This window comes from Diadema antillarum, unplaced genomic scaffold (assembly GCF_040938485.1).
Source record: "Diadema antillarum isolate AM-2024a unplaced genomic scaffold, OU_Dant_1.0 scf00000015, whole genome shotgun sequence".
NCBI lineage: Eukaryota > Metazoa > Echinodermata > Echinoidea > Diadematoida > Diadematidae > Diadema > Diadema antillarum.
Window position 1 is genome coordinate 3,770,460 of NW_027270904.1, and position 27,373 is coordinate 3,797,832.

Here is a 27,373-nt window from a genome sequence, read left to right on the forward strand (position 1 = left end):
CAACTTACCTACACAATGCATCAAATGTGATAACTAGAAATATTTTTTTAAATCCCTGCTCCCAATGGTAAATAGTACCTTTAAGTGTATACAGTTCGCTGCAGTTCCCGGATGCCATCCTTTTTTCATTCGTATACCACCATAACAGTTTGACTATCAAATCTTATTTCGGACATATTTCCATGATTGGTTTGTATATGAATTCAAAATAAATGTAAAGAAAATACTAACGTATGAAATGTCAAACTAGTGGTATAAGAATTAGAATACTACTACGTGGGCAAGCACACTTTAGCATAGACCTTATTATAAAGGTGAGTTTCCTAAAACGATCAGGAAACTGACCGGTCTAAATTTCGACAATATCCTAGGAAATTAAATTCACATCAGCTCAGTTTTATATAGCTTAATCTCAATTGCTCAAAGTCAAAAGATGCATGGTAAGCTCATGCACATAAGTTTTTTTTTTTATTCTTTAAAACTCCGCATGTTAGAACAATGCTACATCATGGCCTATTCGTATGTTCGTTGTATCTGTTGCCTGTATCCCTACGTGACCTTCGAATCTCCATCAATTAATTTGTTCATTTAATAGGTTCTTTGTTTTCATGATGCTTGATCTTTCTACGTCATAAATGTGTTTCTATATCATTCATTTGTTCCATGCTATTTGATAGTGAAACTGAACGAAATTAAGTTATATGAATATGAAATCATTTTTTGGTTGACAGGTCTGAGACAAAACGCATTTTCTGTCTGATCAATTAATCAATATACACTCAGCAAAAAAAGAAAGTAAACACTTTTTCCAGCACGTATTTTTAATAGAAGATTTTGATCAAAATCATTGTGTCATATACCATATTAAAGATTATTTAATTGGCTGTTAACCTGGTAGGTTAATACAAAGGGAAATGTCATGCATGAGTGAACACAGTGACTTTTGTCATTCAAGACACAAAAGTAAAAATTGCAAAAATTGACATTTTTGTCGTTCATTTGCAAACGCCCTTCAAGATAGCAATGATAACAAAATACCAATTTAACACAATGAGAGACATGAATGTAATAGCAAAAATAAGTTTTCGTCCCATTGTACCTCTTTATATCCTCAAACACAAACAAAATGGGGAAACTAAAGGGGAAAATAAGTGTTTGATGTCGAATCTAACTTTAAAAAGACACAGGGAGTAAGCTGCAAAGGTGATAAAATGGGCAGACTTTCTTTATTTCATTCTTTTGATTTAGGAATTTAAGAATTCATGAGACAAATTCAAGAACCAAATATCATTTTCAAAGTTCTTGATTTAAAATAACATTTGAAATTTCTACCATTTTTGTTAAATTGCCTCTTTCATGCCATTTGAATTTGGATTTGACAGAAAATTTTTATTTTTTCTCTATTATTTTTTCGCCTTTCTTTATCTTTGCGGACTACAAAGTCATTATAGAGATCATAAGATGATTTTTGAAACTTGATTTGTATTTTTTGCTGTTTTGAATTGTCTTTTGTTGTCATTGTCACATGGAAGAGTATACGCATGAATGACAACTTGTCCATTTTTGTAATTTTTACTTTTGTGCTTTGGAAGAGAAAAACGAATGTGTTCACTCGTGCGTAAAGTTTGTCTTTTCATTGACCTACCAGGTTGATAGCCAATTAAATTACCTTTGACCTTTTCTATGAGAAATATGAACTTGAAAAAGTCTTTACTTTCTTTTTTTGCTGAGTGTATATATATATATATATATATATATATATATATATATATATATATATATATGTATCCATTTTAAAAGGCTTCCAGTGTATATACCTGAGTAGAATTCGTTTGTAGAAGGCAACAGAAAGTCATCCAGACGCACTGAAACCTGAGCCTCCACTCCCAGCCAGTCCTCGGATATCGCCCGCACGGTGTACACAACATCTCGGACGCGGGGGAGACAAATATTGAAGAACAAATCTTGTGGCTCCTTTGCCTGAACCTTCAAACAATTCAGGCATATCATTTGCAACCAATGGTTATTCAGAGGATTTATGTTAAGATGCTCTTTTTCAGAGAGTGAAAATGCCGTTGTTGTTGTTGTTGTTGTTATTGTTGTTGTTTTTGTTTTTGCTCTGTATTTCTCTCACTGTTCTTTGAATTCAATTTATAAAACATCAAATTTAATTTTTTGGTTGCCCGACAATGAAATTTGGTGGCCCGAAAGAACAAAGAAAAACTTTAAATTGAAATTATCAAAAATACTTAAGGGCTTTTTACACTTGTGTTTCTTAACCCCGGACTTTCTCTGACCCAGGACTATCGTTAGTCCCGTACCAATTTTTTCAGCTTTTTACACTCGCCAATTAGTCCCGTACTATCTCTTGTCCGGGGCTAAGGAGAAAACTGACCTTTTTACACTCGTATTTCTTAGCCCCGGACTTTCCAAACCACATGAATATTCATAATTACGCTGTGTACTGTACACGTACACGCACGCACCGGCAGCACTTGATTACCTCGTTTCTGATTGGTCAGTGAGGGTCGCACTTCGTCTCCGTCGCTTAGCCCCGGATTATTTTTTCGTTCTGTTTACACTCACTTGCTTGGCACCGCAATTGCGGTGCTAGCACCGCAATTGCGGTGCTAACCCCTGCTATTTTGCAGGGCCAGATAGTACCGTACTATCGGTGGGGCTAGCCCACTTTGGCAAAAACGAGTGTAAACAGAAAGTGGGCTAAGGATAGTCCCGTACCAACGGTGGGGCTAAGGCCCCCCCTTAGCCCCACCGTTGGTCCGGGGCTAAGCAAAATTTTACAAGTGTAAAAAGCCCTTATGAAGCCATTATGATTATGTAAGAAAATGGGAGGTATGATAAAAGGTTTTAAATACCACGTGCTGTGACTAAGGAATACAGATAGACAAACACTGTAAAATACAACTAAACATCAATATAATTGTAATCATGAAAGCTTTGTGAAAAAGCCAGGTATGATAAAGGGATTCAAATACCACATCCTGTGACCAAGTTCACTAAGTCTAACATGTTCATTACTGAAATTGGGCATCGACATCATTTCAGTGACACGACATATTCATAAAACGTTTTTTATTTGTCGTTCTATACTTGAATAGGTAAAATTTAGCTATGAGATTGAAACATAAATATTTTTTTCGCCGAATTGGCCGTAAAATAGACTGAGTTTGGTTATGAAGGCGATCTGAAGCCCTGGTCGCGGCAGGTAGCTGAAATGCGTGCACTTATCAAACAGTAAGCTATGATCCCTTTTCCGAATGAGAAAAAGTAAACACATTTTGTAATTCTCTGAGAAAGAAAAGGCACAGCTGTCTGTATATCAATCGTCCTGAATTAGAGCAAAAGCTGCAAAACGGGATATCGAAATCGTGTTGCGTGAATAGACCGATATGTATATGCAGTGGCAAGACGACTTTTTGCAATCCTCGTAATCAAGTATACATTTACGCTGAATGCAATTAGATGATACTTGCTACGGGAACCAGATGTCTTATGAGTTAGACCTGTAGGATATCATGTCATTCTGCAGACGTCAATCTGTCTCACATCATTATAATTATGGTAGAGTCGCCACCCCCCCCCCCCCCCTCCGACTTGCATATAAACAGCTATACAAGTACACGGATCGCTGACCGGACGGGATATAAGAAGCTTCTTGAGAACAGACAACACAGAAAGAGTGACCAGAAAGTGGTTTGGGATTGGAATAGATTGTGGAGAATGAAACTGATTCTGACATAAGTCATGACGAGCTAGCTCGAAGCACAACGCAGTGGTCTAAAAGTACTTTTAATGTACATGGTTATAATACCTGTCTCTTTGTGATACTGAAGTACTCGTAGTGGTGAAGTCTATGCTCTCTGCTGTTTTCCACCCAAATCCACCAGCGTTCAGAGCCGCAGCCGCCTTTCCAGTCCTTCCAAATGAAATCTGGAGTCACTTTCAGGCAAATCCGTAGCGTGGAGTGATCCAGCGGCTGGAGGGAGACATCTAGGCTAACGAAAGGTAGTTGGCGCGCTATGCCCTGCACGCGAAGACCACAGCTGCTTTTTTCATCCTTACTTGTTTTCTTCTTGCTTCCATACACAATGCTACCTAAAAGGAAACAAAACAACAGTAAAGTTAACAAACTAGGGAGATTGCGCGGTATCTTGGCTTTTATCTCCAGTGTGCGTTGGCAATTAAACCGTCTAGGAATATGCATATAATATGTGTTCGTGTGAGAGGAATTGGTAAAGCGGGGTTCCCACTATCACGATTGGCGCCACGATTGAAATCGTGGTCTTAATCGTGCAGCAAGCGTGATGGTCTTATCAGATTGTATCAGATCTTAAGGTCAATCGTGGCAATCGCGTTAATCGTAGGAAAATTTTGGACGGTTCAAAAATTTTCTACGATTAACACGATTAGTTTTTGATCGTGATCATCGCATCAGATCGTCTAGGATCGTATCCAAACGCAGCAAATCTCTTCTAATCGTGCTTCCTAATCGTGTTGATCGGGATCGACTTTTTCACTTCACTTCCGCTTATTATTGTTATTATTATTTGCCCATTTGCCCTTATTTTACTCATAAATTATTTCATTTTGTATTCTGATAGGTGGTAGCCTGCATCTTTAGATTATTATTTCCAAACGGTAAATTGTGTGACGGTGTGGGGTTTAATTGTCGTAATTTTTAAGATACATTATCAAAATCATTTTTAATGATTTCATAAAATGAAAGTTGTATTACAGATTTTTAGATGTTTTCATACATTATGTTAATGATGTTTTCATTAATGAGTTGTTATTACCATTATACAGACACACAAAACAGGATATGGGATAACTTTTGTAACGAAAACAAAAAATGAGCAAAAATAAAATGGCAATTGTATGTCTGCACGTATTGACTAACGTCAGTACAAAGATGAGAATAATTTAATGAATCGTGCTTGAATGGGTACATATCAAAGGCAAATGGTTAATTTATAAAAGTATATTACAGAGTATTTTTTTGGGGGGTGCAGTATCCTGCTGTTTGTGTATTGTACATAGTAATTAAGAGTTGTTGTTTCATCAGCCATCGTTTAACCCCTTTGCATCTATTTTGACACTTTTCAATGTCTTTTTTTGTATGTTTGGTAGAGCATTATCTTAGAGGAAAATGGTTATTTTCAACTCTCATTATTACTGCAAATGTAAAAGTGACCATTGTTGTGGATGTGAGATCACCCGTATGATTATGACAATGAAGATCACTCTTATTATTTTTCACAGTTAGTTATTCAATAAGTGTAGCAATATACCCCTGCGAAATAATTTTGCGTAAAACCTCCTTTTTTGTTAGAAAGTGACATCATTTTGATTAGGGAGTCACTTTTCTGTTATGTGTGTGTATCAGTTATGTTAAACATTGTTAAGTAAAACACTAAATCAAGCCGAATAAACCGAACTTTTAATAACCCATGAGATAACGACATTTTGAAATAAAAAGGCATATGATACATACACTTTGCGAACATGAAATTGAACACATAAGCAATATTATCCATTCGGCAAACTTTCTTATATCTAGCGTATATAACACATAATACTATGTTACATAACATTCAAAATGATCCCATCCTCTTTCTTATTCAATTCAATTCATTTATTTTCATTCTTCTTCTTTTTCTTTTTCAACAAAAACATAACACAGCTTAGCATTCCATTTCATCATAAGAATAACACATTCTTAGCTTCCATTTCATCATATAATTATTTTCTTCATGTATTGAAGAGAAAGGTCATTTTGTCTAGCAGGGTTTTTTTTTTTTTCTGGGTAAGAGGCGTAATCATCTCATCTTATGTATTTGGGTTCGTTATTTCATTCTTTTTTGTGAGGGGGGAGGGTGAGCATGTCGATTTAATAATCTATTAATTTCTTTACGTTTAATATTAGACGAGGGAATATCTCAGGTTATGGCTGGCCTGGGTGCTGCTTTCTCTCTGATAACATAATCGTCATTAGCAATACTGCAAAGGTTACGTTGTCATCATCGTCAACCTGTCAAGCCTTGCCATCATCAATGGTTGTGGATGAAATTAATAGGCCTAATCACTCTGCATAATTTAAGGGAAACAATGAAATCCATCGTCAGCCGGACTATATTATTCCCATTCGGGTCCAATCGCGCCTTAAATGGGGGTCGCTTCTGATCCCGATCGTAAAAGATATCGTATCTTATCTCAGCAGCCCGTATTGGTTCGCGGTATTCGTATTGGAACGTATCAGTATGTTGCTGCACGTACCAGATCGGGGATCCTGATCGTAATGGTCATGTTAGATCGGTACCAATCGTGAACTCAATCAGGACAATCCAGTCGGATCGTATTTGAACGGCAGACCAGATCGTGACAGATCGTATCGCTTGAAATAGACCAATCGTGACCATATCGCATCCAAGCGTACCAACACGTATTGACTTGCATAACCTCGTATCCAAACGTGAAATTTCAGACGAGTTCAACAAATTTTCCACGATCAGTTACGAATGTCCAATCGTGGCGTTCGCAATGGATCGCACGATAGTGGGAACCCCGCTTTCATGCTGGGTTTGGAATAAGGATCTGGCATGTCTGGAGGGCGATATGCGCATTAGCGTTCCTTTGGCTATTACTAGTGAGGGCCGGCGCCGCAATTTTAAAAGTAGGGGGGCAGTTTATAATATCATATCTGGTGGCACTGCCGGGTTTCATGAAAAAAAAAAGTGCCACTTCCGGGTTTCGTCAGCTAAGAAGGCAAAACAAAATAATAAAAAGCCTATCCCGCACTTTCTGCTTCCACTTCTACCACCGCTTTTCTGCTGCCTTCAGCGGCAATTTTCTGCTAAAACTGTGCACTTGTGATCACACTATTACTTCGAATTCTTGACAACATTCAAAAAGCAGGTTTTACGTACCTATTGTACACGGGTCCATCTCTTTCAACTTTCCTGCGGTAAGTGATCGGTCAGAGGCTATGACGCGGTTGCACTCCCAGGAATGGAGCTGGTAAAGCGGGTTCTCCTTGGGCCATATTCGCTGATCCACGGCCTTTGTATACTTCAGAACCTGATCAGCCAAGTGGGGGCGTCCTGCATCCAGGGCCAATTCAAAGACCGCCCGCATCAGGCGAGCTGCACTCTACAAAACAGAGGAACAAACCATAGGGTCCATGAACAATCCAGTGCCAAGGCCTATATCAATTGGAACGTGACACTTTTCGAGAAAAGGCTTGTGGAAAAAAAAAAACACAACAGCTTCTGATTACCGCAATACAAGTAATGGTCGACGTGTCCTAGCATGTTCTCGATGTTCTCGAAACTTCTTTTTCGAGATAATCACCAAATGCTTGTACAGCTGCACTCACGTGACAAGTTTTATTTGACAAAAATAAACGGAAGAGAATTTATATCGAAGTCGATATTGATTGATCCAAGTAGGTAGTATGATAGGAAAACGTAATTGAATCTGTTCGACTGGACTTGCGAAAATCTGGTCTCTCCGTGATTTTCGCAAGTCCAGCAGAACATATTCAATTACAGTCTAAAGTGCTTATAGCGGCCACCCAATTGACACGCAAAAAGTGGTCGTTATAGACAGGCGGTCGCTACAGGCAGGTGGTCGCTAAGGCTGGTTTGACTATACGTGTTTCAAATGGAAGAGAAGTGACCTGACAAAAGAAAGGAATTTCTCAAGAAGTGCGCCGCCATAAACCTTGATCTAAATGCAACAGATATAGCTATTTACTGTATGACGAATACTTCTCCCTTGCTTAATTGTCATGAACCATTACCGGCTCTTGAGTTTTCTTACCTGTGCTATGTAGTTCATATCGGAGACCAGGGAAAAGGTTTTTAGTCTCCCGTGCGAGATGTACGCCTGCAGAAGGATGTTGACCTTTGTTTCTCCCGACATGTGCATGGCATTGCTCACGTAGAGCTCACAAAGGTTCAGTAAATCTCTCAGCTCTCCTTCCTCTGCTTGACGAACCTGTCGCATAAAACCAGTTCGTAAAGGCCTGTTAATTCATAGGCATGCATCAGGATGGTTAACCCTTTCTAAACCAGGGAATTTGGACCACGTGTAGAATGTTATAGAGTTTTCTGTGCAAATCGGCACTCACAGTACACAGAGGGGTAAGCTGTTTTTTTTTTTTTACTTTTTACCCAAATCAAATGTTATTTCCAATACCACATTTTCGTTTTCGATACAATTAGAATGTTGTCTCCGTGTACAACAGCTTTGCACGTGGAACTTACCTGACCAATCGACAACTACAGAAACATAATATTATGAAAAATGAGAAATGTTACTGTATAATCATGGCGACTGGCAATGACTGGTATGCCTCCGCCGTAAGATTACATGGTTCTCCCAATAGGTCTAGAGTACACCTTGCAATGTGCAATGATGTGAAATAAGAGTTTCACTGATTTGGCTAAAACGAAATGACATGTTTGTCACAAATGTGTTGAGTGTTTACCTTCCTAGGCAAAATTAATAAGTTTATTGATTTTAATTTGATATTGATGGATGGCAAAATTGTTTAAGAGAGCAAGTACTTGAGAATTTAATTTGTATAAACTGAAATGTACTAGTACCAGTTTGATTAAGTTTATTGAGTAATATCAAACATATAGAGAAAAAGCATAGTTTCAGCATCAAGTAGTAAAATAAAATTTTAGCATTTTAACCTGACCTTTGACTCCATGACCCAAAAATACACAAGAGAATCATTGTCAGGCAGTATGCATGAAGACACCTTATGAGCCATTTCCGAGATATGGACAAAAAAAAGGTGACATTTTAACGTTTTCACTTGACCTATGACCCCATGGCCCAAAACTTTCCCTAAAGAATCTTGATCTGGTAATGATACATGTATATACTGGACTTTTAAGAATGTGACCATGACCTTTGACCTTATGTGCATAAAAAAATGAGAGGCACAACTTCTTTCACTCACACATACATACGTATGCCAAATTTTATTTGGATACCCGCAAACGGATTTTAAGTTATAAAGCTGTCCACATAATAGTACGGATGTAAAGAAAAAAAGACGGACGGACTGACAACCCGAAAACATAATGCCTCCGGTGACATTTCGTGGTGGAGGCATAAAACAGTATTCCAGCAGCAAAACATAAATTTGGAAATCACCAAAAGGCAACGGCAACAAAAGTTGTTGTTGTTGTTATTTTAAAGATCGAAAGAAGAGAGAGAGAGAGAAATGGGGCCCTATACAAATAATTTGCCCCAGACAGCACTTATAACATAAAACAAACATTATAGATCTTAAAGAGATATAAACAACAACAAAAGCGTCTTTGATTGAGAATATCATTGATGATCACACTTTCATTCAATTGGTGTTTTTTTCTTTATTTTTCTTATTTCGAGTGCTAATATGCCTCAGTCAATTCGCTTCTATAAAAATGTGTCCTACGAGTGTTCGTTTCTTTCAATTAAGAAGGCTGCAACAACACAATTTTATGAGAAATGTAGCCGCTTGCAAGTACAAAGTTCGTATTCTAATTTAGTTGGAACAAAATTGCTCCTGACTTATGAACGGAGGAATGAACAATTCCTAAAGATATTTGATAAAATCCGTCCTCACCCAATGCAGGGATAAGGCCCAAAATTTGAGTTCTATATATATCATATTGAAACACATGCGAAATTCAATTCAATTCAATTCAAATCAAATGAAATTTTATTTCCAATAACACATGTTTATTGTTGCACAAATTCAATGAAAACAAAACGTACAATGTATTACAACAAAAAAAAATGCATATATTTTGAAACTCATTGTTCAAAATAATTGCGTTAATGGAATAGAGGGAACCACGTAAAAGACAAGCTTGTATGAATGTGGGCCACTCAATACATTAAACCCACGATACAATAAATGTAAAGGTACGGAAACACACACACAGGTACACACACACACAGGTACACACACACACACACACACACACACACAGGTCCAAGACGCTTACAGTAAACAAGAACGTAGACAGGACAAGACAAACAATGAGACAAAGGGAAGGGACAGGTTAGAGGGAGAAGGAAGGATGTGAGGAAAAGAAGAAAAGGAGGGAAGGGAGGGGAAGAGGACTATCGAGAGGAAGCAGGGCAGGGGTCCAAAACACATGCCGAGCTACACTGCCAGACACTGTTCATTGGCATGGGCAAGATAATTGACATACAGGAAGTTTTAGAAACAAAATAAAAATATATATATAATCCGAATATCATTTAAGAACCAACCAAAACTGTCTTTAATTTTCTCTTGAATACAGCAAGACTCGGTGTATCTTTTAGATCATCACTTCATTGGTTCCAAAAATTTAGTCCTAGATTCACAAAAGTATTCTGGGCAAAAAAAAAAAAAATGGTGGACACTTTCAATTTTTCATGCTTTTTAACTATCAGCGAGCCGCGAAATAGTCTGGTCATATTGCGTAATAAATGACACTGACAATATTACAATGTCATTATCGTAAAGCGGTTTCATTTAACAACGAAATACGGTGCGGTGCTTTGACTTGTTCTGACGTCAAAGCAAAAGGAGAGAAGGTAAGAAACAAAAAAAAATCGATGTTAAAAGAACACCTAATTGATTATACCTTGACTTGCATAAACTCATTCGCCCCACATATCATGGCGAATATTTCCTCCTCGCTGCGACATTCCGGGATCTTTTGGTTGAAATGTTGGATGGTCCCGCACGTGACGTAGAAGTGACTGGCGATACGTCCGATCTCCGTGTACTCGAAGGATTCCATACCCCTCTCGGTCTTTATCATCTTAGCCTTCTGGAGAAAGCGCGCAGATGTGGTTACCAGATTTTTGAGGATGTCCTCGAATCTCCGCTCATCCTGCAAGCATGAAAGATCAAACGTATGACCGACATTAAGGAAGCAGCTTTAAATATCAACCGCCTTATGATCATTAAACATTCATAGATTAATAGATTTTTTTTAATCTTATTCTTTGATCAGGTAAATTTCAGACTGTTTACTGATTTATTTGTATAATCCACTCTTTCCTTTAAAACAGCCATATGAGGATATCTCTGTCGTGAGTGACATCCGAATCAAATTACAGAGTCTCAGCATGTTGGAGTAGTTACCGCCATGGTTGTATTGACACTGGAAGAAAAGAAAACAGCATAGAAGACAAGAAACAGTGATCTCAAATGCTCTGACCATCCCTGTCTGCCTGTACAGCTTGTCGAGGTTTAATTCATTTTTTTGTTATTCATTTTTGTAAGAGAACTGCATGAATGAGTTAAGGAATGGCACAGTCATTGATTTTTTTTTTTTTTAACAACAACAATACACATTTAATCAATTAAACCTGTCAGTGTTCTTCAGTGGCAATGTGAGTAGTCTCAGGCACGCTCAAGTCCACCCCCCCCCCCCCCTTCACTGGCTGCCTGTTTCAACTGGCACACATCACTCTCCCTCCCTACGCAGGAAGGAAAAGGATGCAAGCGTCGCCAATGTCATCAATGCAGACCCTGACCTTCCAATCCACGATGACCTGAACAACCTGTCATCAATGCGCCTGAAATCCCACAATCCAGCCTGGATGTCCCTTCCATCACTAGGTCTGATGCCTGTGTCCAACACAACTCAAGTTACGGGCAACACCATCACTGACCCGACAGCAAAGCCAGAGGGCTTCAACCTCCCTCGGAAACAGTAGCTCGCCCTATAACGCATCCGAACTCTCTATGTAAGGACAGGGCACCGTCTAAATGGGGGTTCTCGGCTAACCCGGCGTGTGACTGCGGATATCCTGAAGACTGCCACCTGCGGAAGTTCCCAGGCGGACTTGAAGAACATGCCCAAGCAAGTGATGCTGCCCTGAACTGGATCCGCTGCTTAGATATTATCCTATAAGCCTATAACCGCCCATCCACTCCGTTGTACTGCATCATACGACAGAAGAATGTAGTGGCCTTGTATAAGTTATATCGATAGACGGAAATCACCGAAGTATTAATGCAACTAATGTTGCATGAATCCTGTGGGTACAGCTAACCACGGTGCACCACGTCCAGAAAAAGGATCTGTCGCAGGAAAACCAGAACATACAAGGCAAGAAGGACTGAAAAAAAGACATGGACTTGAAGAGATAAGGAAGACAAGCAAGCTCAGATGTGGTGACACGACATTTGCCCATGCGACAATTGCTTATCTTCTCCAAAAGGGCTGTGATAGGCTGTTTTAGGTTTAGTTTGATCTGAGGATTAGGATTAGGGCTAGGTTTATGTTTGTGGGTAGAATTCATGTTTGGCTCAATAGCGTGCAAATATTTCATGGGAGGAATTGAGGCTGGAGCAAATGTCATGAAACCAGCTAAGATATCTCGTCCTCAGGCTTACAACAGATACCTTGAAGACATCATCTGCAGCGAACCATGTGCGAGCACAAGATTGAAAAAAAAGCTGAGACCAAACTCTTATTGCTCCTCTGAAGAAAGAGATCGTCAGCTGTTCTGTGACCCCGATACCAAGGTCAACCTGCTTAATTGCCAGATGGCTTCAATTCTTACTCGTGTCTACATCAACCTTACCTGATCTGGGACCATAACCCCCCCCCCCCCCCATCCCCAAACCCGGTAATCAATGACATGATCGCCATCAAAACTCGTGGAATTATTCAGTTGCTCAAGAACCTGAACCCATGCACACAAGTCATCAGAACTGCATGGTGTCGCCCCAAGCTCCTGAGAGAAACTGCAGGAGAAACAGCCCCTGCCATTAAAGCCCCCCCCCCCGTATCAGACGTCACTTGACCGAGTGTCTGAACATTCCATCTTCATGGGAGAAAGCACTCATCTTCCGACAGGCGCTACTCAGGGAGGGTAACAGATCATCACTAGATAGCAATAGACCGATATCTCTGGCCGACTACATGAACACGGCTTTTGGAAGTCAAGGTCCTATCATACCCAACTCATTTTGACCGCCAACAATCTTGTCATAGGTATTGGAGACTAGGGCTAAGCAGGCCCTATTCATTTAGACTTTGCCAAAGCCTTTTGCAAGGTGTCCCAAAGGATGCTCCTTCACAAGATGAAGCATTCTGGAGTCCGGTGTCACATACTCCACTGAAGGAAAGGGTTCCATGAGGGCCGCATATAGCAAGTCCTGTAGATGGAAAGATCAGCTCTCAGGCTAACATGGAACCTGGGGTCCACAAATGTCCTTGAACCTACACTTTTTCTGGTCTTCATTAACGATCTTCCAGACTGCATCAGGACCTATAAAACCCACCTTTTCGTAGATAACACACGTGTGTTACACAAAAAGCTGCTCTGCAACTACTGGGAATTTGGATTCTCGGTTCAAAGGTCGGCGCGTGCCTGTGGATGCATATCAGGAATGTCCGGCAATAAGAGTTACAAAAAAAAAAGGAAAACCAACCTCCTTGTCCTATACAACGTCCACGAAACCGTTCTTGAAGAAGTCTTTAATATCTGCCGGATGATTCGGTCTCTCCGCATATCCATAGTTTGCTATATATGAATGCTTCACGCATGTCGATAGTCATAGTAAGGTGAGAAGGCAAATGCCATCCGTGCCTTTCTCACGCAACTTTAATCGCTGCACTTGAATATCAAAGACATTACTTACAAGACTACAGCAGAACCGTTACAGAGTAGAAGCTACTGCATGGGATGCCACCGACAGGTCCAACGAAACAATGCCCGGCATGTGGCAGGTAACCACGACCCAAGAGCAAGTGTTTCAACCACGCTGGAGCTTAACCACAATAGTGGCCCACGCTGCAAAACACGCGTCAGCAGAATCCGTCTGGTAAGGCTGTGAAGAATCCGCTTTGACCTGGTTGGCATTATGGGACGATCGATCATCTCACACCATCATGACCATTGTCTCCAACCCCCTCTGGACGCACATGCCGTTTCTGGATTCCAGCTTGCAATTTCAAGGTTCTGGCTTCCTCCTTTCTACGTACAAGCGCGGAATAGAACGCACTTAAGGAGGGTCCAGCTGTGTTCACATCATTAAATTGATGCCTTCAAATTATAAAGTCCAAATGTAGCAAGCAGTTTAATATATTTTTAACCACGCCTCAATGTGAACATATTTATCATGCACCGAGAATTTATCTGCGTTCGTCGTTCGATTAAAAAGTACGTGCACCACTCTGTGCACAGAGTGATTGGTATTCAGACTTTCAAGCACTAGTGAAACTCGCATTTTAGGTTGTACTTCATCGTTTCCATGGTTTCAGAATCATTGAATTTATTCTCCCCTTCTCTCTCTCTCTCGCGCGCGGATGTGATGCATGTTACAATGGAAGCGACCCCTGGGTGTACGATCATTTTCTCGAAAATGATAATTCTGAATCTCTGATACATAATTTGATTTGTTGAACCTTACATCATACTGTAGCAATAGTAAGACTCGGTTATGAAAGGTAGCCGACAAACATCTGAATTAGACCAAGTGAACATTAGACTACATGTGCATTAGACTAATTGGTAATTATACAGATATAGTGCATGCATAGTTATTTGCATACATTTGCACACAGATTCTGGAATCTAGTACAAAAATGGCAACCCTTTTCTAATATCTCTCAACCATTAATGACTATGCCGATGGACAATAAACTGAAAATCTCTGCATTTTGCGTCCCACAGATTATCTGGTGAAATTCAAACAATGCAAGAAACGATAGTCAGAGTGCAATGTTTCATTATAGAAGAGAGGACTTCGTTTTTGTTTTGTTTTGTTTTGTTTTGTTTTGTTTTGTTTTTAATTAGGGGGACTCGAGGTCGGGATAAAATAACGATATCACTGCTGTTGCAAAGATTAGTTAACGGCTGTTAATTTGTACAGCGCATGTACCTCCATTTGCAAATTAAATATACAGTTTACATTTTTGTGTACGTTACAACGTATTACATTATGTTTGTAAGATTCTGTACCTGAACCGAGTTTTTAACCCTTTGATATTTGGAACACCAGTGTCCTTTGTCACTTTGTTTTCTACTTTGTTTGCTTGTTTGCTGTTTGTTTCCCTCCTCGTCACAACGACAGCATAAAGATCCATGACACAGTGTCGGAACAGACAAATTGGGTTAAAGGGGCATTCCACACGATTTTCATAATGTCACATCATGTAGTACATAAATCAACAGATCCGTGTATAGATTTGTGGATAGATTTTATAGATAGATGGCATAGACTTTTTGCGGTCCTTGAGCAGAGAAACAATACTCTGAAAAATCTTCAAACAAACAAATTACACTGAACCGTGTTGATGCATAGGAACCTCACATATTTCAGATATGTAGCAGTGTTTCTCCATTACAATACCACTCGCTTAGCAAGTTCACCTGTGTAGAGTGTGTGCATGCCATCTACTTTTGTTCTGCTTCCTTGAGCCCCAACTCATGCACTTTTATGGTGAGGGTGCTATGTCATCATCCTCGTTCATTGCAATTTGTTGTAAATTTTGAAAACATTCTAATTCCTCAACCCAATCACTATAAATTCTAGAAAGTCTGTACTCGGTATAACTTACAGCTGTTCAAATGTAAAAGTCTGAAAACCATCCGGAGTTCTCCTTTAATAAGGGCGAGCAGACCACATCCTTCAGGCCGGCGCATTTATACACGATGGTACTAAAATGGTCTGTGGCGCCATAGGATTCTATCTTACTCGCATTCTGAGTGAGATTTGCCACGAAGTAGGAAATTATATTGTCCAAATTGACACGCTTTTGTTTCTCTCACGTTTTTCACAGAAAAAGTTCGTTCTGATAATGTGTGTGTGTGTGTGGGGGGGGGGGGGGCTGCGTAACACTTACCAGCAAGTTTAGATACAGAATGACATGAAATCAGTTATTGACAGCATAACGAACAAGGTGTGTATTTGAAATGATTCAGATTACAATATCATGTTATTCAATCATGATTAGTACATGATAATTATCTAATCAGCTCGCGAAACGATTCAGAAAATGACATGATATTCAAGATTTTTTCGACATTTTGGCAATGAATTTTGCCTAAGCAAGAAAAATTATATCAAATTCATATAAGGACAGAAGGCTAGAGTTGCATTTAAATGTGGGGTGATTATTATCATTTTTTTTAGGGGGGGGGGGTGCTCAACCTGCTCAAGTTGAATGACAAGTACATACCATGATGCTACTGGAAGAAATTGAAGACAAAAAGGAAGACAATCCACGATTCACATCTCGCGTACCTTCATTCTTTTATTTTGGATAACAATCCTATTCATGCAATATCATATCTTGATCACAAACATCTTGATCACAAACCGACAATAGCCAAGCATCATGATACATATAGTTAGTTGGCCTATGTATATATATATATATATATATATATATAAGCCCAAGGGTGTATTTTAATCTTTGCAGGAGCTATGTTACGAATCAATGTGTTGTGTTAGAGCAAACTCTTCCTTAACCAAGTTTGAATTCATTTGTTTTAGGTAACAATTTTCCCATATGATGCAATCTTCATCTAGGAATATATCAATACGCTTTTAAATTTGTTATCTTTATTTGTTTGGTTAACAAAGGTGAAATTTTAAAGACATTCACGTAAATCTTCTATAATCTTCACATACCTCATATAACGATTGTGATGTATTACGTCGTGATGGCATGCTATGATAATTATGTCAATGTGTTTAAGTTTCAGATCCAGTTTGTGTAATGTTATTGTGTGTACAATGTTGTTATATTCAAAATACCTAGAGTTTCTATTATGGACATTTGAGTAACATTAATCAATTAATCTATCAATAATATACTAAGATATTTTATGAAGACACCAATATGCCTGTTACAATGTACCTTTCAAGCTAAGCGCACTGTTATCAAACTCTTCAGTAATTCCTTCATGGTATACATTTAGATAGTGCGAGCAGCTAATCATATGCTAATGATTACATTCATCAGAGGAGTATAAATGGTGAAGTGATTACTAAAACTGCACCGGCCTTACACTCGAAACTGTGTGGATAGTTCTAGAACATTCATTTTCATATCTTACTCGGCGTAGAGGTATATATATATATATATATATATATATATAATAATAATAATAATAATAATAATAATAATAATACAGAAATAGAACAGAACTCAAACTTATGCTGTCAATACCAACAATTTATTGTTTGACACACAAATTTTCGAGCTCCTCGCCCTTTATCGAAGTGTTCTTGCAAGAACAAAATAAAGTGTTAGTACTGATAGCATGAGCTTCAGTTCTGTTCTATTATCTATTTCATTGCACCAACACGTAGACTACAGTTTACTCAATACATAATATGTACATGATGCATATATCAAACATACAGAAAAATATAAAAGATAATACACGGTGGGTTATATTGTTATAACTAAAAAGTGTGTCTACAAATGAGATTTTCTATCTACAAAAGACTATTTTCAACAAGATGTGAAATACAAAGGAACCGCAAAGTCTGAGTTTATAACTGCGGGCTCCAGGGAACAAATAACAATATGAATACGTCACACCATGGGTTAACACAAAGAAAGTACTAAGCAATGCTAAGGACATAGAGGTTAAAAGAAAGTACAAGGGGCATGTTTTCTTGTCCTCCCGTGGAAACACTGCTTCGAAGAAAAAATACGAATCCCCCAAGATTATGCAGAGACTGAGTATACTTTCGTACTGAGCACATCTGCCCGTGTTATACAATCTACTTGTAGCATTCCTTTTCTTTATCTGTAAGATTATATTGCACCATTATCATTGTATGTATTTGTGAGTGTGCTAAAACCTGATGAGCATTGACCTAGGAAGCGCTAAGGATCTTTCACAGCATGATTGATAAATGTACGGTAAAGGTGTGTTCTTTTGGATCACTTCTTGTATTCAGAATCCCCTTGGGTAATAGAATCCGACTGAATGCTGATCTTGGTGGCATTCGTGCTGCTTCCATCTTGTCGTTTGTCATTCGAACCCTCGCCACAGGATAGCCCAAAGAGCGACCAGACGGCAGACCGGAATCGAGAGTTGAATATCAGGTACAGAATCGGATTCATGCTGCTGTTAGCAAGCGGTGAAAGTAGTCCTGCAGATACAAGTGATTAGGATAATAATGATAATAGTAATAATACAGGGTACTTATAATGCGCCAATGCCACATAGGTGCCTACCTAACATGCTCAAGGCGCAGTAGAAAAAGTGAGTTATGAAGTGCAAAAATCATTACACAAACACGCACATGAAAATGAATGACACAATAATGATGATTAAAAAAAAATATCATAATATACAATTCTACTGGAAAACGGTTACGAACAAATGAGTCCTGAGGACAAGGAGTCAACATTCGAAATGTAACGGATAGCTTGAGGCAACTGGTTCCACAAGTAAGGTCCAGCATGTGCAAATGACCGATCCCCCATGATTTCTTCGTTTTTGGAACAACAAGCAATCTACAATCGGATGACCTTAAACAGTTCAACATCTGGAAGGATTGTAAAATGTTAGCAAATTAAGATTGTACTCAACAAGGAATTTTATGACCAACTAGAAATGTCGCTATGGCGACTGATGCCTCCGCCATAATGCATGATTCTCCCAATAGGTGTATAGTACAATGTCTTCACAACGTGTGATCCATGACAGTTTCACATAACTGGCAAAATACTGAAATGACAGGTTTGTCAGAAATGTCTTGAATGTTCATTTTTCTTGAACTGGGTTTGCTATAATTGTCTAAGAGTGCAGGTACACATATTTGGGGAATTGAGAATTTTTACTTGAATTCTGACAGACCCTTTTATAAGTTTATGCATTGAGTAATTTCCAAGGTATGAAGAAAGAGTGTAATTACAGTACAAAATAGATTTTTTTTTTTTTTTTTGGGGGGGGGGGCATTGAAACCTGGCCTTTGACCCTTAACCTTTGACCTTCTGGCTGGAAATTTCCCGGAGAATCTCCATTAGGTAATGCATGTATACATGTATAAAGTTTTAAAACTAATAATGCAAGCATTGCATACACTAGTATATGAGGGAAATAGTAAAATTTGACCTTTTGACCTTTTCATCTTTGACCTTATGACATGAAACTCTATCTGGAGAATCTTTACGCAGTAGTACATGTCTACACCAAGTTTCAAAAGGTACCTTTGGGCATTGCATAGATATGGGGGAAATAGCAACATTTTTAGCATTTGACCTTGACCTTTTAATCTTTGACCTCTTGCCAATGTCACTAAAATCTTCTCAACTAATTGTCCCATCATACATCATCCTTGGACCAAGTTTGGTGAAAGCTGCTTCATCCAGTTTTGAGTTATCACATAAACAGATAAATTTTAGGATTTCACCTTGATCTTTGACCTTTGACCTCTGTCCGATTTCACTAAAAAACTAATCAAGTAATTGTCCTATCATACATCATCCTCAGACAAAGTTTGGTGAAATTTGCTCGATCCAGTCTTGAGTTATCGCGAAAACGGATACAATTTCATGATTTGACCTTGACCTTTGACCTTTGACCTTTGGCCGATTTCACCCAAGAACTTATCAAATAATTGCCCCATCATACTTTATACTTGGACCAAGTTTGGTAAAATTCCAGTCAATATTACTCAAGTTATCGCGTAAACGAAAGCGGACGGACGTACGTACGGACGTACGTACGGACGGACGGACAACCCGAAAACATAATGCCTCCGGCACCACTTCGTGGCGGAGGCATAAAAACATGCGACGACTGTCATGTATCAAGGAATAAATTCCTCCAAGATATATACAAAGAGATGGGAGAGAGAAGAACTTTCAGGAAAGGGTGTAGGGAATATATGATAAAGAATATCAACGCAATGTTAATGCTTTTTAGAAGCCTGCTCGCGCCCTGATAGGAGTAGCATATTATTATTGTTGGAGAGGTTGAGTATGACTGATCAATTTTCCAACATCTGCAAAAGAAAAGAAAAAAGAACTCCTTTACGCCCTTCTTGAATGCTTACATGGCAGTAACTTAATTCATATTCTATTCTTCTTGACTACGTCATAACATCTATGTTCCCTTCTGTACTTATGCCCTCGTGAGGTAATACGATCATGGGGAATTGTGCTATGTATTTATCGTGTGCATTCCTTGGCTTCTTCGTGAGGTGAAATAAGTTGCGCAAACACATAGCCAGTATAGGCTGGGCACAAAGTTAGAAGAAAGTAATGATGGTAATAATGGTAGAAATAATGATGGATAAAAAGACGAGAAAACACGACAAAACAAAAGATAAAAGTGTACATTTAATGGAAGGCATAATAACACCCTCACTTCTCACTTATTGTTGGCGCTAATTTTTTGTTTTTCTTAATGTCGTCGTTGTTTATAATTTTGAAGAGTTGGGCCAAGTGCATGATTCGACTCAATCAATGCGTCAGAAGCGTTTAGTAAGAACGAGTATTACCAAGTCGGGTTTTTTCTTTGTGTGTGTGTAACATAATGAGAGGGTGTACGAACTTAAAAGAGTTTTGTAACAACCTAATGGTTACCAAGTCATTGAGGTGGCGTCGAAAAAAGAAATGTTTGGTCTATGATCCGACTTATGTTTTAATGTTTTATTTTGTATCATTTCATCTGGTCCATGAAATTCATTTTCGGTAAAATACGACCTAACCTTGGAACGCACAGCACGACACTCATTAAAATGATTATCTATTGGACTTTGATGAAGTGACACAGTGATTAGACTTTGAAATAAAAAGTGTTTCGGAAACATGTCATCCGAACGAGATTTTGAACTTAAAATGACTCCCCAAATTATATTCTAAGAAAAGTAATTATGCAAGTATAACGACTCAGTTACACGACCTTCTATGAACCTCAAATGGACCCAGCTTGAGTGTACATTGCAGTTTGATTTTTCTTCAAACTGTTTATTCTGCTTCCAGCCGTCTATCTAATAAAGAAAAAAAATCTCTATGGATGACCTTCCTTAGTTATAAAATCTAATCTCGAGCAACTCACCGGCATTGCTTATGTGGTGAGAAACACGGGACCGAGCGTAGAGTTGAACCAGAATGTGTGTCGCCTGGAGAACGTAGCAGGCGGCGTAGACGACATAGACAGCGCACAGCACTCTGGCTGTCTGCCAGTGGGAACGGCGTGTGTTTTCCTGACTTGACATCTAACCACATGAACAGATGCACATAATCAGACAACGCACTTTGTGAAACACTGTATTTCATTGGAAATCTGTCATGATGTTGGCATCGCCTTAAATCTCATTGCAATTTACTTCAATGTGGATAAACTATATAGATCAATGCAGTGTGATATCAGTTGAATGTCCATACTTAAATATGAAACGCATATTTTGATCTTAATAAAACACAACGGCCAAAAAAAAAAATAAGAAGACGATATTACCGATGGATTTATCTAAAGTTGCAAATGAGAGAACCATCATTAATTCGAATCACTATTATAGCATTTTTTTTTATAGTGACCATAACCTATTAATTTGCACATGCACGGAACTGGAAATATATCTCTTCTTTTCACTCCAGTTATATCCACCTTATGTCCCCTGCACAAGGCTGCAATGCAATATCATATTATATTTGATTGTATTATATCAAATTTTGTCATGTTATATTACGTTATATTGTATCACATTATTTTTTATGATATTATATTTGTTTTCATCTTTGCCCTTTTAAGGGATCGTATAGTTTTTGTTGAGACCTAATTTCAGGTTTCTAATATTTTTTTGGTGAGATAATGAGAAATCTCTTATGAAATATGAAAGAGCATGTAACGATTCAAATGAACTTTGAATTCCTCTTAAAATGGTATGCTCTGTACTATTTCACAAGTGTTTTCTTGGTATCTCGCAAAAAGTTAAAAGCCAAATTCTCATCTCCACCAATACTGTACCATCCCTTTAACCTTAAAAAGTACTCAAACCTCAGTCATGTCAATTTCAGTTGATGTTTACTTTTGTCACAATAAACATTGTAGTCATTCAGATGGTATGTCTTCAACGATTCTATTCCTTATATTCTTGAACACCGCATTTACAGAAATGGACTTTGACCTGTAACCCCATAATTCGACAAACAAGAATGATTGACCAATGGGACGCTTCATAACTCTCGATGGACAATGACGATGTCGACTGATAGATATATCTGTTCAGCATATCAATCATCATTGCGCATGAATAATCCGCTTCAAGCCCATTATTATATGATCGGCACTTCAATTTTAGTCTAAAGCACCTTTGATTTTTTTTTGTTTTTTATATAGATTCCTGGGTTCAGCATTTAAACAGCAAAATTCCTCAATTTGCTTTTGTTTAAGTGATCTTCTGATGTCATTGAACACATTTGAGCAACTGTAACCGTCATTAAAATTGATAGAAATGTTATTCTGTTTTTAAATGAATTATTTTTTCATAAAAATAACATTGTAGAACCTTTAGTTAAAGCTGACAATATTAAAAAAAAAAAGAATATCAAAGTAATATTACAGTTTCACATGATCTCAGGAAAGCCTTTATGTTGAAATTCACATATTATACAAATTAAATGAGGTGATGATATTATCGCCTCACAATTTTACACTGATCTGCATTCAATGCAATTTAATACAATATAAGTACTTAGGCCTTTATATAGCGCTCTTATAGACAAATATCGAGTAATTTATATGTATCACAGCGCTTTACAAAATGAAAGTAACAAACCTACATTACGGGGATAGGGAAAATAACAAATGAAAAATACAAAATATACGTAATTGATCAATCAATTTCTAAAAAGGAAAGTCTTCAATGATTTTTGGAACACTGCTTAGGACGGTGATTCCCGGATACTTTGGGGGAACTGATTCCACAAGTGTGGGATACAAACCTTTCACAAATTGTCATTTTGATAGACAGAATGAGAAAAATACTTAACGCAGCAATTATGGCAATATAGAGGGAGGGGTTATATAGGTACTTTATTTTCAGAAAACCTGATTTTTATGATAAACATTGGAGAGTTGTCAAGAAAGTCGTGAGGAAATAACTTTATCACATCATTGTCTTTTTTCCTTCCGCTGCCATCACTATCAAGCACCTGCGATGGCAGACTCCAGCATTTTTTTTGGGGGTATAAATTTTCTTTCTCAAACTGGAAATAAGTGCATTGCAGATTTCTTAGATTTCATTGAAGCTCATTTGTTCAAATACTTTGTACTCTAAACTCATAATGTACGTTTTCTGTTGAAGATAAAGGTACCGTAATTCATGCACGGTTTAAATGGAAAATGCAGAAATAAAATCAAACTTAACAAAACTTATCGCAACGTACCTACAAGGTTGCAAGCGATCTCAGTGCTATTTGAAACCATGTAGAACATCGGTTTAATATCACTTATTTATTCACTATCTTGTAGAGATGAAACTTCTTCGGTTCTCTTTTCCGATTTTGCTCATTGTTTTATATTATACGTCTGGGCAAGTTTCATGCACATCCGGACCCGTGCAAGTTTTATACACCACAAAATACGAATTTCTCAAATTCATCAGTACGCTTTGTAAAACTAGCTTGCTAAACATTTGCTAAATAAACCATCAAAACAAGAACACCTGCAGACACAAGAAAATACAAATTGCTTGAATTTTACGATTGACAACCATTTGTGGGCAAGGTTGGCAATATTGTGAAAGAAAAATATTCGAGAAACGGTTCCTTCCTGCATGACATGATGCCGTACAATTGGTGTGTAATATAATGAACATATAGAAATAAAAGTATTCATGCAGTGAAAAAAATGGAGACACCCCGTTTCGATTCTATGTCAGCGGGTACAGATTAAGATTGGGACGACGGTATGCAATCTCCAACATCGCTTTCTCATTTATATCTAACCGTTTTGCTTAAAGGGATCATAATCATAGTTTGGTTGAGACCTAACCTCAGGTTTCTGACTTGCTTTTTGGAGAGATAAACCTCTTATGAAATATGGAAGAGCGTGTAATTCGAAGAGGGATTCAATGTTCATTTGATGAAAATTTGTTTTGAAATGGCTGAGATATCTAAAACAGAGCAATCCTAATAAAAGGTGGGACCCACCTTTTAAGAGGATCGCTTTGTTATACTTCTGTGCATGCTTACCTTAACAAACTGGTTATTATTTCGACGAACGTAAATGATAATGATGACGTAGATGACAGCCGTCACCGTGATCGGGATGAAGAAAAGGACGATGCTGATGTAGCTTATCTTGCCTTCTCCAAACCATTTTGGAAAATAGGAGAGCGTACGGCAGGCAAATGGCGACCGACTGGCGTAGGTATTGCGGAGTGCTGTCACGTCGAACTTTGTCTGACAAGAGATGTAGCATTGTGAAACACGAAAAATAGATGACATAAGAACATTCTTACACGAGCTATATGTATGTATTGCATGTGTGAATAAAACAGCATTAATTCAGGCGAGAGAATTATTTTGCATCACATACATTAAATCCAATTCAATTCAATTCAATTCAAGATGGTTTATTGTTCAAATAATAGAATAACAATCCAGCAACTCGAAGGCTGATTCGGTTCCTTTACATCAGACTCATGAATGAAATTAAAATAACTTTGATAATATAAACCTACATAAGAATGAAATACGTGATATTCTATTCTTATATAGATAGATATAGATAGATATAGATAGATAGATATCATATAGATTCATACGGCACTGATGACCTGGGGTAAGCACCCCTCCACACTTAGTCCTACAACCTCTCGCATAAATCTCATACGTTGCGAACTCCTCTGTATAATACAGACACGACAGTACTAAAGCTAGCTTGTGAAGTCATACCCCGTAGTTCAGGCATGTTGGTATGGCAGCAATCACAGCGACCACCCAAAGTAGGGCGATCTTTTGCTTGGTCCGCCTGGTCGTGCAGTGGACTCTGAACTGCAACGGATGGCACACAGCCATGTACCTTCATTTGAGAAAAACCAATAAACAGGTGGGATGTTATTAACGCTGGCCACTGATGTAAAAATCGCAATTGGACTAGAGAGGTTTCACAGGCAAATAAGATCATAATACCATCATTATCACTATCACTGTAATCAGCAAATTTAATCAACGTGGATTATATAAATTCCGATCAAATGATAGGATTTTTTGAAGTTTTGATTAAATCCAAGAATTCCCCAAAATTTCATTTCTTATGCAAAGAGTATACACCTCTTCAACGTATTGCTGACTTATAAAGGATAATATCATTCCCTCTGCCTCCTGAAGGAGAAAAGGCACGTGCTCGATTATCAAATGTTAAAAAAAAAGGACAACTATGGGGAAATATCTATTTTCTCTATTTTTTCTACTACTATGACATCACTAACAGTTGGAGCATTCTTTATCCAGCGATTACTATCTCAATATCCCATGAACAAAGTGAGGACTTGCGTTTAGCAGAGGTGGACGTCTTTTTATCATGCCATCAACACATTTCGAAATTCATCAGTCAAATCAGTGATTCTATAGCCCCAGGCTACTCTCAACATGACTGGATATCGTACAGAAAACAGCATCAATATACTGCTACGCTTTATAGCAGTCTCCGTTTTGTTGAAAGAATTGTTATCAATGACCTTTTCCCATAACTTGTTAATAAACAACGAAAGCATGTCACTCTAAAAAGAAGAAACCAAAGGAATCTCCGCAAACGATTTTGAATTTGACGCGAGTGCAACAGATTGCTCTTGACTAAACGTTGCAGTAATTAACAATATTTCTGTGCTGTTTTGTGTTGAGTCTATTTCATCTTACTTTTTTTTAATACTATAGATCATGAAAATGAATTGAAATATTTAAATTTGCTTGTTGTGGTTCGGGACCCTTGAGATGTTTGATAGGCGAGAGATGGCTGGCTTAATCAATTTCTTCATTGGTTCTTTCCATATCAAATTATTTTAACCAGTGAACCAACAGCTAAACACAATCATAAAAGACCGAAAAAATTTGCCGAAACAAGTAAATTGAATTAAGAATAATGAAGAACGAATTTTAAATAAAAAGATATTAAATTCAGGTTATAATTTGGGTTAACTGCCGTCTATTCACGTCTGCAGGGCTAATCATGTAACGACGTGACTCCGTTTCGCTGACAGGTGGTAGACAAAACTTATTTCTGTGAGTTGCAAAGAACTTTGATTAAATCAATCTAACTTGAGATAGAAATTACATTATTGGATCTCTGTTTCATAGATTTTTACACTGCATAGCTGAGTCCATCTCTCTTTTTTTCAAATTTTTGTATCTTGCTCTGTCACCTGCATGCATTATGTTTATCAGCTGCATTTACATCAGTCAATTTCTATCGATCACTCTCTCAATTATCGATTTTTGCATAACCAGTCAATTATATTGGTTACTTATTCAACCGTCCACCCTATCGATCGCACACTTACCTGTCAATCGCGATGGTCATCATCTCAAAAATGGTCAGATTAAAGCCGACGAACCTGGCAAATCTGTGGAGAACACACTGAGCGTCGGTCCGCCAAAGAATGAACCATGTCTGCTTGTAAAATTCGGAGATGTGTAGGGACGCCACGACGACAAGCAGGAACAGATCACCTGCAAACAAACCACGTCAATGTTGATGTTAATCAATCACTTTTGCTTGCCAGTTCTTACTCATTCGCTGTTTCAGTTTCTAGTTTCAGTAAGTTTTATTTCTCCACTTGTACATAACAGAAAATAAGTATGACAATATCGAACATATTATTAATCACAAGTCATGAAAATATAAACAAAATGTCGCATTACAAATATATAATCATATGAAATTATACATAAATATCATTTCAGATCTTTAAGTGTAAAGGTGGAGGAGACCGCTATCAATAAGCCAAACGTTTGACTTGGACAACGGCCTCTGAACATAATATGCCTTGTGACATCTTTTTATTTAAAAAAAATGTTACAAGGTAACCTGTTGAATAGGTCTGATAGAATAATATCTTTCAACAACATGATTATATCAATTCATATACATGTAATTTTATAGCTATTAAATGTCTGAAATATCTAGAGCTATATCGCTGCAATCTTTTTAAAAAATCGTTTACATAATAAATTCATCTCGGACTAACCAAAAAAGCTGTTTAAAAGGGGATGGTATAATATTGGTTGAGATGACGATTCAGCTTTTGCGAGATACTTAAAAACCACTTTATCAAAAAAGAGCATACAATAATTCTAACAGGAATTCAGAGATTATCTGATGAAAATCGGTTTGGAAATGGCTGAGA

At 37.8% G+C, this 27,373-nt stretch overlaps 1 protein-coding gene across 1 annotated transcript in view; it reads right to left on the reverse strand.

Annotated features, from left to right (window-relative positions):
• LOC139724655 (activating signal cointegrator 1 complex subunit 3-like) overlaps positions 1 to 27,373 on the reverse strand; it is a 106,689-nt gene that overhangs the window by 31,253 nt on the left and 48,063 nt on the right. The window contains exons 13-17 of the mRNA XM_071635788.1: positions 10,665 to 10,916; positions 7,843 to 8,019; positions 6,948 to 7,170; positions 3,833 to 4,116; positions 1,818 to 1,986 (exon numbers count right to left, since the gene is read on the reverse strand). Coding sequence (XP_071491889.1) covers positions 1,818 to 1,986; positions 3,833 to 4,116; positions 6,948 to 7,170; positions 7,843 to 8,019; positions 10,665 to 10,916 — 1,105 coding nt within the window. The remainder of the gene's footprint in view (positions 1 to 1,817; positions 1,987 to 3,832; positions 4,117 to 6,947; positions 7,171 to 7,842; positions 8,020 to 10,664; positions 10,917 to 27,373) is intronic.